The sequence below is a fragment of the Trachypithecus francoisi genome, unplaced genomic scaffold (genome assembly GCF_009764315.1).
Source record: "Trachypithecus francoisi isolate TF-2019V2 unplaced genomic scaffold, Tfra_2.0 Lachesis_group13, whole genome shotgun sequence".
NCBI lineage: Eukaryota > Metazoa > Chordata > Mammalia > Primates > Cercopithecidae > Trachypithecus > Trachypithecus francoisi.
The window spans coordinates 31,112,662-31,129,977 of NW_022681458.1; the positions used below are offsets into that span (position 1 = coordinate 31,112,662).

Below are 17,316 nucleotides of genomic sequence, written 5' to 3' on the forward strand. Positions count from 1 at the left end.
TGGTCTTGATCTCTTGACCTCGTGATCTGCCTGCCTCGTCCTCCCTAAGTGTTGGGATTACAGGCATGAAACACTGTGCCCGGCTCTGGGCTTTTCTTTAATAGAGGACCTTTTTTTTTTTTTTCTCTCTTGAGACAGGGCCTTGCTCTGTTGTCCAACCTGGAGTGGAGTGGCACAATTTTGTTTCACTGCAGCCTCAACCTCCTCAGCTCAAGCAATCCTTCCACCTCAGCCTGTTTGGTAACTGGGACCACAGGCACACACCACCACATGTAGCTAAGTTTTGTTTTTCCTGTAGAGATAGGGTTTTGCCATATACCCAGGCTGGACTCAAAATCCTGAGCTCAAGCAATCTCCCTGCCTTGACCTTCCAAAGAGCTGGGATTACAGGTGTGAGCCACTATGCTTGGTATAATGGAAGACTTTAGAGATTTAATCTCCTTACTCATTTTTGGTTTGTTAAAATTTTCTGTATTTTCTTGTGTTTTTCTTTTTGTTTGTTTGTTTTTTGAGATGGAGTTTCTTGTTGCCCTGGCTGGAGTGCAATGGCACGATCTGAGCTCACAGTGCAACCTTTGCCTCCCGTTTCAAGCAATTCTCCTGCCTCAGCCTCCCGAGTAGCTGGGATTACTGGCATGTTACCACCACGCCTGGCTAATTTTGTATTTTTAATAGAGACAGGGTTTCTCCATGTTGGTCAGGCTAGTCTTGAACTCCTGACCTCAGGTGATCCACCCGCCTCGGCCTCCCAAAGTGCTGGGATTACAGGTGTAAGCCACTGCACCCACCCTTTTTTTTTTTTTTTTTTTTGGAGACAGAGTTTCGCTCTGGTTGCCCAGGCTGGAGTACAATGGCGTGATCTCAACTCACTGCCACCTCTGCCTCCAGGGTTCAAGTGATTCTCCTGCCTCAGCCTCCTGAGTAACTGGGATTACAGGCATGCACCACCACACCTGGCTAATTTTTTGTATTTTTTGTATTTTTTTTTTGAGACGGAGTCTCGCCCTGTCGCCCAGGCTGGAGTGCAGTGGCGCGATCTCGGCTCACTGCAAGCTCCGCCTCCCGGGTTTACGCCATTCTCCTGCCTCAGCCTCCCGAGTAGCTGGGACTACAGGTGCCCGCCACCTCGCCTGGCTAGTTTTTCGTATTTTTAGTAGAGATGGGGTTTCACCATGTTAACCAGGATGGTCTCGATCTCCTGACTTCGTGATCTGCCCGTCTCGGCCTCCCAAAGTGCTGGGATTACAGGCTTGAGCCATCGTGCCCAGCCAAAATTTTCTATTTTTTCATAATGCAGTCTTGCTAGGCTATATGATTCAAGAGATTTGTTTATTGATTTTAGATTGTTCAACTTGTTGGTTTATACTTTTTCATAATAGTCTCTTATAATCCTTAGTATTTCTGTTGTATCAGTTGTAATGTCTCCTTTTTTATTTCCAATTTTATTTGAATCTTCTCTATTTTTTTCTAAGTTTAGTGAAAAGTTCATCTTGAAGGATATATTTGCTGGATATACTATTCTAGGATAAAAGTTTTTTTTCTTTCAACACTTTAAATATGTCATGCCACTCACTCCTGACCTGTAAAGTTTCCCACTGAGAAGTCTGCTACCAGACATATTGGAGCTCCTTTGTATATTGTTTCTTTTCTTGCTGCTTTTTGAATCCTTTCTTTATTCCTTCCCTTTGGGAATTTGATTATTAAAACTACTTGAGGTAGTTTTCTTTGGATTAAATTTTCTTGGTGCCCTATAACCTTCTTGTACTTGAATATTGATATCTTACTCTAGATTTGGGAAGTTCTTTGTTATTATCCATTTGAATATATTTTCTACACTGATCTCTTTCTCTTCCTCCTCTTTAAGGCCAGTATCTTAGGTTTGCCCTTTTGAGGGTATTTTTTGGATCTGCTAGGTGTGCTTTATTATTTTTTATTCTTTTTTCCTTTGTCTCTTCTGACGGTATATTTTCACATATCCTGTCTTCAAGCTCACTAATTTTCTTCTTTTTGGTTAATCCTGTTGTTAAGAGACTGTATCTAATGCAGTCTTCAGAATGTCAAGTGCATTTGTCAGCTCCAGAATTTCTGCTTGTTTCTTTTCAACTGTTTCAGTTTCTTTATTAAATTTATCTGATAGGATTCTGAATTCCTTCTCATGTTATCTTAGATTTCATTGAGCTTTCTCAAAACAGCTATTTTCAGTTCTCTGTCTGAAAGATCACATATCCCTGTCTCTCTGGCATTGGTCTTTGGTGACCTATTTAGTCCATTTGATGATGCCATGTGTTCCTGGGTGTTCTTTATACTCGTAGATGTTCATCTGTGTCTGGACATTGAAAAGTTAGGTATTTATTAGTCTTTGCAGTGTACACTAATTTGTACCAGTCCTTCTTGAGAATGCTTTCCAGATATTCAAACAGGCTTGGGTGTTGTGATCTAAGTCATTGGTCACTGCAGTCATATCCCCAACTTTAGTAATGCTGCATCTTTTGTAGACCCATAGAGGTACTACCTCAGTAGTCTTGGGTAAGATCCAAAAGCATTCTCTGGATTACCAGTCAGAGACTCTTGTTCTCTTCCCTTACTTTCCCCCAGGGAAACATAGTCTCACCCTCTGTACTGAGCTGCTTGGAGCTAGGAGAGGCATGACACAAGGACCACTGGGACTGCACAGGGTCAGATCCGAAGACAGCACAGCACGGGTCTCACCTAAGGGCCACAATGACCAGTACCTGGCTATCGTCTGTGTCTCCTCAAGGCCCAAAGGTTCTACCGTCAGCAGGTGGCAAATCCACTCAGGCTTGTGTCCTTCCCTTAAGGGTGGCAAGTTCTCCCCAGCCCCAGGTGGGTCTAGAGATGCCATTTTGAGCCTCCACCTGGTGCTGTATTCTACTGCAGCTGAACTGACACCCAAGTCACAAGACAAAGTCCTCCCTACCCTTCCTTCCTCTTTCCTCAAGGAGAGCAGTCCCTCCCCGTGGCCACCACTGCCCCAGGGCCACTGCAAGTACTGCCTCTCTATGGCCACTGTTTACTAAAGGCCCAAGACTTCTTCATTCAGCTTTTGGTGAATGCTGCCAGTCCTGAGTCTCTCCCTTCAGGACAGTGGGTTCCCTTCTGGACCAGGGTAGGTCCAGAAATGCTTGGTGCTTTACCCCACTGTGGCCAAGCTGGTAACCAAGCTGACTTTTAGTTCTTACAAAGATGCTCTTTTATGTGGCTAGTGTTCAGTTTGGTGTTCCTATGTTGGGAGGTAGTGGGGGTACAATTGCTGGAGTCTTCTATTCAGCCATCTTGTTCTGCCTCCCCTCTCTCATGCTATTTTTATGGCAACATTTTTATTAGAATAGATTTGGGGGTAGATATTGGGATTAACAGGTGATTGGTAGAAGGAAAGGAGAGTTTTGGAAAGTTCTTGGGCATGTGCAGTTATCGCTTCATGCTAACTCATGGATTGCATCGGGGGAGTTAATATGAAACATGCAGTGGAAATTTAGGCTGTGATGTCAGTAAGGTCATTCTGTAATGTTTTAACTTTGTTAAAGTTTATTCTTGTTCTCACAAGGTTAGAGAGTTTTGGCGTCTTAGTGGGTTATGTCTTTAATTATCTGCTATCCTACAAACTCAAGAATTTTTGCTAGTTATTGACTTCTTACTCCTTGGGTTATAGTTTGAGTTTCAGTATCTCAACAAGTTGTTTCTTTTCTTACCTGTTATCCCATAAACATAGGAATTTAGACTGATTTTCTTAACTCTTTGTGGCATGGTTTCATAAATGTTTATGATTGTTTTATCTTGTTATACTGAGTCTTATTAATATATAATGTCCTTATCTCTTGTAACTTTTTTTAATTTACAGTCTCTTTTGTCTGATATTGCATATGATTTTAAAAAATCCTTCCACTTTCAACTTATTTGTGTCATTGGACTTAAGTTGAATCTCTTGTAGACAGTATAGAGTTGGATTCTGTGTTTTTATCTATTCTAATTTCTGTGTTTTGGAGAGTTTAATCCATTTACACTTAATGTAATTACTAAGAAGGATAGACTTCTGTCATTTTACTATTTTCTATATATCTTACACCTTTTTTTGTTTTTCATTTCCTGAACTATTGTCTTCTGTTGTGTTTAGCTGATTTTTTTTGACCTGAAATGTTTAAATTTCTTTCTTATTTCCTTTTGTATATATTTAGTAGATATTTTATTTGTGGTTGCCCATGGGGATTATATTTAACCTCATAAAGTTATTACATTATAATTTTAATTTATTCCAGTTTAACTTTAGTAACATATAAAAACTCATTTCCTTTACAGCTTTGTTCCCACCTCTTTTGGTTGTTGATGTCACAAAATTATATCCTTATACTAATGTGTCCTAAAGCATAAATTAATAATTATTTTAAATATATTAGTTTCTTAAATTATGTAGAAAACAAAATGTGGAGTTACAAACCAAAGTTACCACAAGCGTAGCTTTGGAACTAATATATATTTTTTAATGTACTAGTTATTTAAATCATGTAGAAAGCAAGGAGTTACAAACTGTTGTTACAATAATACTGGCTGTTATAATTATGAGTGTATTTAACTTCATTGAGATTTTTATTTCATCAACAGCTTTAAGTTACTATCTGGGTCTAACCTTGCAGGACTTCCTTAAGTATTTTCTGCAGAGTAGGTCTAGTGGTAAATGACTCCCTCAGCTTTTGTTTACTTGAGAGTGTCTTAATTTTTTTTTAACCTTTGAAGGATTATTTTCCCGAATATAATAGGATTTTGGGTTGGCCAGGATTTTTGTTGTTGTTGTTGTTATTTTGTTTGTTTTCTACTTTGAATATATTGACCTAACTGCCTTTGGACCTCCGAAGTTTATCATAAGAGGCTACTGATAGTATTATGGAGGATCCCTTGCCTGTGCTTCTCTCTTGCCACTTTCAAGATTCTTTTTGTCATTCAATAGTTTGATTATAATGTTTATTTATAGTACTTTTAGATTCACCTTATTTGGAGCTCATTCAGCTTCTGATATTTGTAATCATGTCTTTCATCATATTTGGGAAGTTTTTAGCCATAATTTCTTCAAATATTCTCTCTGCCTCTCTCTTCTTTTTCTGGAACTCCCACATTTATATGTTGGGCCACTTATTAGTGTTCCAACTGTCCCTTACACTTTGTTCACTTTTCTTTAATCTGTTTTCTTTTTATGCTTTACACTTGATTATTTTTACTGTCCTGGCTTCAAGTTCATTGGTGTTTTTCCTGCCTGTTCACATTTGCCTTTGAATACCTCTAGTAAATTTTTCATTTCAGTTATTATACTTTTCAGCTCTAGAATTTCTGTTTGGTTTCCTTTCAGGTTTTCTATCTCCATACTGATGTTTGCATTTTGTTCATAACATCTTTTTCTTGACTTTTTTCACATCCTTTTTTTAGCCTTTTGAGCATCTTTAAAACGGTTGTTTTAAAGTCTTTGTCTAATAGGTCTTCCATCCTGTTTTCAGGGACAATTTCTGTTTGTTTTTTTTTCCTTTGAATGCTCCCTTTTTTCCTGTTTCATTGTATGCTTTTTGTTTGTTTGTTTTCGAAAACTGCACATTTGAATCTAATAATGTGTTAACTCTGGAAATCAGATTCTTTCTCTTTCTGCAGGACTTTTAAAATCATTTTTGCTTATTATTTTGATTCTCTCTGTTGTTGTTGGTTGTCGGTGTGGCAAGAATAAGCCTGAAGGGTATAGTTAAAATCTCATTTTTTTCTGAGTCTGCACCTTTTCTTGGAAATGCCCAGTTGCTTTCTAATTTTCCCCATTGATGCAGTTGTTTTAAAATGTCCTGCTTTTAATATCTGGCTCCCAAAAGGGGAAAAGAGAAAAATGAAGAGAGGATTTATTTGTTTTAAGGGTGCTGGCCCTTTAAATCCCCAGGAAGACCTTCAGCCAGAGGGGGAGGGAATTGCAATAAAAGGAGGGAGGTACTACAACAATGGTTGTTTGCCTCTTTGTCTGTACCTCTGTGATCAAAGGTTACAATCAGTGATCAGAACACAGATCCCTAATATTTGCAGAGCAGAGTCCTCTTCCTCTACCCTGGCTTATGCAGGCTGTATGTAGATTGCTTCCGAAATATATGAATGGCTGCCTGCCATGGGACTAGGAGTGGGGATTGGTAGCTGCTATTGTGCTAAGAGCTAAAATTGATAAAAATTTACTGCACGTTTACTGTCCAAACCTGCCCCTTGAACTTGCAAGTCTTCAGTAAACTCCAGATTTTTGAAATAATGACATTAGACAGATTCTGCCAATGCAGGTGGTGTTTAGGTGGGGAGACAGATTCCTGGTGCTTCCTGTTCCAACACATAGAAGTGATAAATATTTGTGGTGATGGATATGCTAATTACCCTGATCTGATCACTATACATTATATGTATTGAAATATCATTATATATACCATAAATATGTATAATTATTATTTGTCAATTAAAAAATAAAGTAGAAATAAGAGACATGCATTGATAGGAGTTTTTGACATTTGGGTCTCTGGTCACTTAAACTTTGTGTCTTTTTACATCTCAGAATATATTCATTTTACCCTCACTCTTAAATGGTATTTCAGTTTGGTGTTAAATTTTAGTTTGACAGTTATTTTCCTTTAGCACTTTAAAGATTTGTTTTATTGTTTTGTTTGATACTGAGGAGTCTACTGTCAATGTGATTGTTTTTCTTTTTTGAGTACTGTCTTTTCTATCTGGTAATTTTTAAGATGTTCTTGTTTAGTTGATGTTCTACATCCTTACTAACAGGTATCAAAGGATTGTCTTTATGTTGCTTGGTACTCAGAGTACACATTTTTAACTGTACAGTTCACTGAATTTTGACAAATATTTACTCTTGTAACCATCATCATGATCATAATGTAGGACATTTCTATAACCTTCAAAAATTTCACTCCTTCCTCTTCGCAGTCAGACTCTTTCCTTCAGGCTCTTTTCTCTGGCAACCACTAATCTGTGTTCTATTGCTATAGTTTTGCCTTTTCCAGCATTTCATATAAGTCAAATAATAAAACATGTAATCTCTATTTTGCTCTTTCACTTAGCATAATGCTTTTGAGGTTCATCTGTGTTGCCGTATGCATAAGTAATTTTTTCTTTTTTATTGTTGAGCAGTATTCCATTGTAGGATTGTACTATATATAATTTGTTTATCTGTTTCCTAGGTCATGGGAATTTAGGTTGTTTTAGTTTTTGGCTATTATGAATAATGTTGCTGTATATATTCATGTATAAGTCTTTGTGTAGACATGTTTTTTTTTTTTTTTTTCAGAGTCCACGTTTGTTTGTTTTAATTTCTTTTATATTTTTGAGACAGGGTCTTGCTCTGTTGCCCAGGTTGGAGTGCAGTGGCATGATTACGGCTCACCGCAGCCTTGACCTCCCAGGCTCAAGTGATCCTCCCGCCTCAGCTTCCTGGGTAGCTGGGACTACAAGAATGCACCACCGCAGCTGGCTAATTTTTGTATTTTTGGTGGGGATGGGGTTTCGCCACGTTGCCCAGGCTGGTCTCGAACTCCTGGGCTCAAGCTATCCACCTGCCTCAGCCTCTTAAATTGCTGGGATTACAGGTATGAGCTACTGCAGCCAGCCCAGAGTCCATGTTTAGTCCAAGGTGTTACATCTTTCTTCAGTTCTAGCATATTCTCTGCTACTATTATCCAAATAATGCATGTTTGTCTTTTTTTTTCTCTTCCATTTTTGTGAAATTCTCATAGGTTGAGAGGTTCAAACAAATTTTTCATGTCTCTTAACCACTCTTTAATGTTTTAATCTCATTTGTCTCTCTGTACCACAAGGAATTCTTTACTGTCTTTTAATTTGCTAATTCTGTCTTTGACCATATTCTGCTTAGACTTTGTCCTGTATATTGGCTTTTATATTGGCTTTTACTTTGTGATAATGCTTTTTATTGATAATTTCTAATTAGGTCGTTTTCAAACCTGTTTAAAAACATGAATGAAAAGGAATAGGTTTCTAGAAATTGAAGGCCTTATGAAGTTAGCAAAACTGCCTCTCTCTGCACTTTATATGATAAGAGATAGGATTGAGAAAACCTTTGAATAATAAAGGACAAAAGTGATTTGGAGCTAAAGATCAAACTAAGGATACCATTCTCTGCAAAACCTTTGAGCTGGATAAAATTACACTTAGGGCAGTGGAGGAAGATTAAGAATGTGGATTTTCCATCAGAACTTAATAGCTTATGAGACCCCCCACAAGGAAGCAGAGAAAGAGGGACAGGAGGAAGGAATATATAGGTAGGTACAGGGGTTAGCGGGTGAAAGAAATATCCTTTGAGAATGCATCAGAGAACTGTGGGTGTGATTGTCAGTACATGGAACGGCCTGAAAACAGATAGATGGGAAGCCTTCTGAGTTTCTGAGTGAGTTGTACCAAAGAAATTATAAGCTTGACCTATAAAAAGCATTTTACTGGCCAAAACTTAAACCAGTCCTTAGGACGCCAACCTTCTATGAACAAGAAGCAGGTTAAGAGCTTTGCAGTTCCTAAAGAAGTCATAAACATTTACTGATATTGCCAAGGAAGGTAATAGAAAAGAAAGAAGCTTTATATTTATATTTTTATTACCAATATAAATTTTAAATTTATATTACCAAGGAAGGTAATATAAAAGAAAGAAGCTGGCTGATTCAGGAGCCATAGAGAACAGTGAATAGAAAGAATCCTTTAATAGGAAGCACAAATCAAGGCCTAATTAAGCCATGCGCCCTCACAATATTGGTCCAGCAGAGTGTTAACATTAATATAGACCAATAGCTGACATATATTTTTTGTTCTGTACGTTTCCAAGTGGGAATGTTCATTGTGGTCTGTTTTCCCAAAGAATCAGCAATACAAATGAGTTCTTATGCATTCTGAATATTGCTAAATATTTATTTGTAAATTTGTTTTTGTGGGAAACAGTATTCTATATGGTCATACTGTAGACATCCTGGAGATAATCTAATATTGAAGGTTGATAGGGATAGGCCTTGAAAGAAAAAGCTGGGAAGGGAAGGGATCAGAGTCCTTGAACCATGTAGTTTGCCTAGCCCCACCTTGGGGTCTGCACGTCCACAAAGATTAATAAATTTTAGGCTCCATCTATCATGAGTTTATGTTCTGGTAAGGGAGATAAGACATATAATCGTTTCAGTATATGTAATATATTCAGTAATACCTGTTTTTTAAAAATTATACTTCAAGTAGAATACATGTTTTTATAAGATATTTGGAGTGCCATAGAGAGAATACTTATGGGTAAGAGGGTCAGAGAAAACATTAAGAGAAGAAAGTGACATCTCAGTATGACTTTGGGGGATGAATAGTAATTTTTTGATGAATCAGTGGAACTAGAGAAAGGCATTTTTTACAGGTTTGAAGGTGTGAAACAACATGATCATTTTCAGGAATGACAAAGCAGTATGGTATTTAAAGGAGCAGAAAGTATGTGTTATACAAGAAGAGGAAAAGAAGCTAGGAAGTGATGAAGTATGTTTAACACCTTGTAGGAATTAGTGGTGTGGCATCTGTAGGAAGGTAGAAGAAGGACAGACATAAAACCTTAGGCTTACTAGTTCTGTGAGATTCGAGGGAACCACATTCACTAAGTGTTTTCTGATGAAAGTTTCATGTTACATTAGTTACTTTTTCTCATTGTTCACTGTTATCTTTACAGGAGCCTTCAGTTTTAGTAATTTCCCAGTCCTTTCAAGATCACCACATAATCTCTCTTCTTTGATCGTTTTCCTCAAAGGATATAATTTCACACATGTTTTTTATAGCAAATAGAGTTCTAAGAATGAGTCAGGTGTAAAACAGTTTAGATATTTCCAGGAAAGTGGGTTTGCAGTTAAATTGATGAATAAGATTTATATTTCAATCTAGACAGTCTGATTCATAATCCTTTAACTTGAGAAAGGCTATTTTAATATTCTCTATTTTCTAAGCAGTACTGTATACTTCTTGGTTAAACTTTTTTGAAAGTTTGATTGCATGTTTATATAACATCTACTGGAATAAATTGTTTTATGGAAAGCCGTCTAAACTTCCCTGTAATAATTTATATGGCCTTACCTTTTTCTTAATTCAGGATAAATGTGTATCTGGCCCTTTGTTCCCTTAATAATAGCATTATGTTTATTTTATGGAAAATGCCACAAAATTATGCTATTAGAATACAATGTTTTGGTTATTTTAGTAGTTTCTCATTACATTTATTAGGAATTAAAGTGTTTTGTTGTTTATTTATATGCAGCTTAGTTGAGAAGTTATTATGTAAGAAAAACATCACTTTCCTTGCTCTTACAGCTTCTTGAGTTATTGTAAGAAAAAAATTGAGAAGGATGGCCAGTACTGTCTTGAAACAGAACTTTCTGTTTAATGTATTTTAAATGTAAAAAAAAAAAAAATTGTTCTCAGTTAAATTAGAGATAAAGGGAAATGAAAGAGATTGAGGGATGCTGTTTTGTAAATATCCTGTTTAAATAAGTGCTAGTTTGTGCCTTAAGTCAGAAAACACATGATTTGCCCCTTTACCAATTCTTCATATGGTCTAAACTTTGCTTAAATTTTTAGAGAAGAAAGCAGTTATTAGCAACATCCTTTGGTGGTTCTTGCGACAGCTTTGTCAACATATTACAGATTCCTGTATTTCCTCTTCTCCCCACTTTAAACTTTCTAATAAGACAACAGATTCTTCTCACACTCAGAAAAAAATTGAAATATTTTTCTTGGGAGAACACTGGCTATATCAAATGGTTTCTCTCAGATTTCTTTTGTTATCCTGCAGTAGGGGCTTCCACATTTTAAATTGTACCTTTTGTGTATTTCAAATTTTTTATTTAAAATTTTACTTAAAATTAACTTTGGTGAATTTATGTGAATAATAGAGGTGTTGCTGAAGCAGTTTTTTTTTTCACACAGTATTTTCTCTGTGAAAACCCTGCGTTGTCAAGAGTTGTCTTCTCAGAAACAGTTGATTGGCTTTCATTTTATGCTAGAGTTTTCACTTGTTTCAGTTGTTGTAACTCATTTTTCTAAAAATATTTCATGTCTTTCTTATCTATGTTGTTTTACGTATGAGAATATCATTTTACTGATTTTTTTTTTAAGAACAGAAACTCTCTGCTGTGTCCCCAGAGGATTAAATATTCAACCCTTTCCTCTCCATTCTTGGCAGTGGTGGATCAGAATGGGCCACTGTCCTCACACTCCAAGAGTTTTGTGCAGGGTAGTAGTTTATGGCAGAAGAAGCAGATTATGAAGTTGACTATGAAGGTCTCCCTGATTGAATTCTAATTTTTTTTTTTTTTTAAACAGAGTCTCTGTCACCCAGGCTGGAGTGCAGTGGTGTGATCTTGGCTCACTGCAACCTCTGCCTCCTGGGTTCAAGCAATTCTTTTGCCTCAGCCTCCCACGTAGCTGGGACCAAACGCGTGTGCCATGATGCCCGGCTAATTTTTGTACTTTTAGTAGAGACAGGGTTTTGCTATGTTGGCCAGGCTGGTGTTGAACTCCTGGCCTCAAGTGATCCACCTGCCTCAGCCTCCCAAAGTGCTGGGATTACAGGCGTAAATCACCGTGCCCTGCCTCCCTGGTTGAATTTTAAAAATATAGTTCTATATTAAACTAACTATAGCAGGCTTTCTACTTAAAGAAAGGTAGTATTCTAAAGGTTTGGAAATAGAACTTTGAAATTCAGAATAGAATTTTCCCATAGATGCAGATTTATAAATATGGATTATGAAATCAGACTAATCTATACAGACTGAAATCAGACTAATCTATACAGACTGGCCCATAATATAAACTGGAATCAAACCAAAGACAACTGAAGTTAAATTGATAAGGTGGAAACTTGTGTTTCTTTACATGCAGGTACTTGTGAAGAAACCTAGTGAGAGACTTGTAGAAATTTTGAATGGATACTCTGAAGAGTTTTTCAGATTGATGATACCATATCTATTATATCTAATTTAATTTTTAAAATATCAAACGAAATAAGAACTTTTGAGCATGTTTCTTCAGATTTCTTGACAGCCATATTTGTTCATTCTAAGAAAACAGTAATTGGGATCAAGTGGATCCCCTTCTCCTTGGAAAAGTCAGCATGTTAGCACTATTCAAAATATAGATTTTTTAAAAAGTGCATTTAGTACTTTTACAGAAAATGTTGCTACAAAATAATAAAATACACATATAATACCATAACTGAATATGTGCATTCTAAAGTGATATATTCTCTAAATTATATAGTGCAAACTGAAACTCATATATAACACATTATTACGTATAGGCAATTTCCATCTTATAAATAAGGCTTACACATGATATAGATGGCCTACAGCAATCATTTAATTCATTCCATTTTTGAAATAATGAACACTAATATTAATATGTTAGTTATTTTTTATTACAAGAATATAGTATTTTAGCCACATGAGAAGTGTAATACTTTTCCAACTAGCCTATAGGAATTTATTAGCATTTTTCTAATATATAATATATATTTGAAAAAATGTATATTTTTATTTGAAAAAATGTGTATTTTTGAAATATATTTTGTATATATTTTGAAAATATATTACATATATATTATATTTCAAATATATACTATATATTATTTTTCAAATATATATTATATCTTATGTGTAAAACCTGTGTGTATATATAATATATAATATATGTAATATCAGTATATATATAACAATATCTGTGTATGTTTAATATATTAATATATTATATAATTATATTATACAGTATATATTACTGTATTATTTTCAGGAGGAAGGGTGGTAGAAGGGATAGGAAGGAAAGAAATTTTACAATGAGAACTGACTTAATGAAACCATTAAGATCATTCCTTTGCACTCCTTTTTTCTCTTTCTCTGTTGTCTCCATTGCCTCTGAGGAACCTAAAGTTGAGAACAGTTGAAGTGAGGAAGCTGGGGAATGGAGGAGAAAGCCGAGCAAACCAGTTGAGGAATAAGTATGTTTGTGAGTAGGAGGCAGGGAGTACAGAGACAACTTAATCCCTATTCATTCCCCTAGTTCCTTACATTTCAGAATATACCCCGTCAAAGTTGAAAGCTTGTGTCTTTATTATTAACACAGCTACCCTGAAAGCAGTGGGAACTTTGGCCTAGAGAGTACTCTTTCTCAGTGGTACAATCCTATCCCTGGTTGCTGGCTGACAGCAACAGGGGCAGGGCTCCTTAGGGTGCTCTGAAAGGAGTTAGGATAGAGTTAGATTGTTGTTTGGATGTTTGTAAATTTGGTATTTTAATTTATAAAATTGGGAGTGCTCAAATGTAAGGCACAAATAGAAATGCTAGTGACCAAAATATCAGACGATTCTATCAGGAAATATTCTGGATTTCAATCTGAAATGTCCATATTCTGTGTATAATATACCTTTAATTTTATTTTAATGTCACGCTTTTAATGCCAATAATTAAAACCAATTAGAAGAAAACTGCACGTATTTAAGTTAAGAAAATATTTTACAAGTCCAGCCTATCAGCCATGTATGTTATTTTAGCTGCACATGTTTTAAACCAGCCAGTTCTTTACAGAGTTAAACTATACTTTCAAGTTTATATTTTCTGAATTCCAAGGGATAAGAGGAAGCATAGATTCAAGTGCATTGTAGCATTAAAGGTGGTTTAATAATCAGTTTGTTTTCATTTCAACTTTCTCATTGTTTTTTATCTAGGGGATAGTGGTCCTAGAAGAATGTCAACTTCCAAAAGACATTTTGAAAAAACAAATGCAATTTGCAGACCAAGCAGCTTCACTAAACATTCTAGGGAGTCCTCAGGTTCCCCAAGAGTGTCAAGATCCTGTACCGGAACAAGATTTTGAAATGTCACCAAGCAGCCCTACTTTACTTCTTCGAAACATCGAAAAACAGGTAAAGTCAAAGTAAGGATATCAGTGGTATGAAATGACTTTTCATCGATTTTATAAACTATTCAAATAAACATCATTATATGTGTATCTTCCTGGCATATGGGTTATTAAACTAGGCCATTTGGCATTAAATACAATTAAAATATTTGCCATATGACTAGTCTCCATTATAATACCAATATAATTAAAATTAAATATGATATGTAAAGTAATGGTATTGTTATGGCTATAGGATGATAATTTATTTTTACAGGGATTGGAAAATCTTTTTTCTAACAAAATTGTTTATCATTGGATTTTTTTCAAGGAGAGAGAACAGTGGTACCAGTTAATACGTCTTAATTGGTGTTTGACTAATTTATTGATCAAGATTTTTAGTGAAAGATAATATTGGAATATGTATTTCTTCATAAAAAATGATTATGTAAATGGAAAGTCAAAAAAGCTCCTAACAATTACTTTGATTCCAAAGCCTTCCTTGATATCTAAATTCTATTGTGGATAACTCCACAAGCTTAATTATTCTGGCCAGTATATCCTGTATCTGTCCTTGGAAATTGAACAATTTATTTTGATTTAGACTTTAGTGGCTCTTAAACAAACTCGGTTTCTAGGACTTTTTTACCTTAAGGCTGAGCCATTCTTCACCATAGTTGCATCATTACATTGTTTCTCTGGGAAATGATACAGATTCATGCCTGCCTGCATCTGAGTTTTTCTGACATACCAGGAAATAACTAAATACAGGTTACTGTCTTGTTCCTGGTAAACCAAAATATGGTATAATTTCTTCCACCCTGTATTTGTTAAATTTATAATTGCCCAGAGTTTTTCTTAATTGGAATGTATAATCAAGGCACTTATGAATATTTTGTAATTTAGAAAGCTGTTTGGTAATTATCTGATGTCAAATTATAATGCACTTGACCATATAGGCAGTGATTTAAATTAGTTTTTGTTATATTTCTATATTCCCACTTTCCTCTTTCTTTTCCCTCCCCTCATTCAATAGGATCAAGTTGTTTTGATCCTAGTTCAGTTTGATCCTAGTTGTTTCACATTCTAGAGTAATTTATTTGCTTACTCAGTCAAATCTACTTTCACCATCTTTAGGTCCCTACTTATTCATTGGAAATTGTAATCTGATTAAATTAATTCTAAGATATTTTCATTTCTAAAAGATTTCTTGTACTTTTTCCTTTCTCCTTGGTATCCCCAGTTTTTTTAGGTTGGACCTGAGATGACATCAGAACTGCCTAATTTGCGGATCCTAGTTCAAAATGAAATTGTGGAGCCCTTTGTTAAAAAGTTATGAATTTAAAGACAGTGACAGTAGAGCACTAAGCAAGCATAGCCCCCATCTGCGCTCAGCCTGGTGCACAGGTTGCATGCCCATGAAGCTGGCCCTGGGTAGCATTTTAAGTCTCATTGCTGATGAACTGTCAGGGGGCTTTGATAGCATAGGGAACCAAGAGTTGTGAGAGCAGTAATGGCTCCATGTAAGGAGAGCAGAAGAAAAAGATTCAGAAAGGGCAGCAGCAATTCCTTGTAGAGGTTGTTAATAACTTGCCTATGAACAAGTCATTTGTTCTTGAAATATGGTAATAATGATTTTTATAGGCCAAGTTTTAAAAGCTTAAGTTGCTTTTAAATACTTGTTGGCCGGGCATGGTAGCTCATGCCTGTAATCCCAGCACTTTGGGAGGCCAAGGTGGGCAGATCACTTGAACCCAAGAGTTTGAGACCAGGCTGGGCAACACAGGGAGACCCCGTCTCTACCAAAAATACGAAAATTAGCTGGCCTTGGTGGCACACACCTGTAGTCCCAGCTACTCAGAAGGCTGAGGTAGAAGGATCACTTGAGCCCAGGTGGCAGAGATTGCAGAAAGCCAGATGGCACCACTGCACTCTAACCTGGACGACAGAACTAGACACTATCTGAAACAAACAAAAAAACTTGTTGCAGAAGATAGTCTAGGAGTGAGTTAAGTGGTAGGGATGGCAAGCCCATTATTATGCATGGTTTTCTTAGGATAATCTACTGATATATAACTGTTCACTCATAATCTTTCAACTTGACTAAAGTAGTTTTGTTAGAGTTGGAAGTTAAAATATAAAGGCAATATTGAGTTGTAGACCATCATTTAAAAAATAACTTATTGATTCATAGTATTAATACATGCTCACATTGTTAGATAATATATAGTTCATAAATTGAAAAGTATTAATACCTTATTTTTAGTACTTTAGGTCAGCTGTTCGCAGCATTTTTGGCATGAGGGACTGGTTTTGTGGAAGACAATTTTTCCACAGGGTGGGGGTGGGGGGATGGTTTTGAGATGAAACTGTTCCACCTCAGATCATCAGTCATTAGAGTCTTATAAGGAGCAGCAACCTAGATCCCTTGCACGTGGACTTCACAATGTGGTTCGAGCTCCTATGAGAATCTAATGCTGTGGGTGGTCTGACAGGAGGTGGAGCTCAGGTGGTAACTCTTGCTGGCCCTCTGCCCACCTCCTGCTGTGCAGCCTGGTTTCTAACAGGCCATGGACAGGTACCCATCAGTAGCCCGGAAGTTGGGGACTTCTGCTTTAGGTGATTTAAAATGAATTTGCTACTGGTGTATTTACATTATAAATCTTGTTATGAGTAGCTAGTGTTTTAACTTACAGTTGATTAGTTTTTGTTTTCAGAGTTCAAATTATGCTTCTCTTAATTTTACTTTTCTTATTCACATTTTCTCTGTGACTTTTCTATTCCCTGTATTGCCCATATGACTCAGGTATGCGAGATTTTATTGGGCCAGAGTAGGCTGATTCTTAGGGTGAAGATAGGGATTGTAATTTTCCCCTTCCTGGTCCATTATTCACATATATCCAACTAGCGACTTCCAGTGGCTTAAAAGATTTTAGATGATGTTTTTTGGAGGTAGAACAATCACAGGAGTGTTTTAGTGTTTCCAGTCAGATGATATGAGATACTTCAGAATTTATTTGCGTGACTAAACTAATGATTACTTGCTAAATGGATGAAGAATCCATTTCTATTGGTGATTTTAAAAATGAGCTTTAATCTAAAAACTGAGTAATAATTTTTAAAATGACATCATTAGGTGCATATTATCTTGAAAATAAGTGATGAAAACATTTCAAGGTCTTTCTCATGAAAGACTTTTTGAAGGGATAAAATATTAGTCTTTGTTATATTATTTAGTCTCATTTCTAATAGCATGTTATTAGTTTCATACAAATGAAGCATTCTAAACTAATTATTCCATATACCCCTTTATTTCACAATAGAGTATCTTGCAGTATTGAAAATGTTGAACTACGTCTGCATGTTTTAAAAAGT

General features: G+C 36.0%; 1 protein-coding gene across 7 annotated transcripts in view; it reads left to right on the plus strand.

Annotated features, from left to right (window-relative positions):
• The window catches only part of KANSL1L (KAT8 regulatory NSL complex subunit 1 like), a 140,545-nt gene that overhangs the window by 51,481 nt on the left and 71,748 nt on the right, over positions 1 to 17,316 (plus strand). For all 7 annotated transcript variants that reach the window (XM_033230426.1, XM_033230421.1, XM_033230422.1 and 4 more), the window contains exon 4: positions 13,769 to 13,966. In XM_033230426.1, the coding sequence (XP_033086317.1) occupies positions 13,769 to 13,966 (198 nt within the window). The remainder of the gene's footprint in view (positions 1 to 13,768; positions 13,967 to 17,316) is intronic.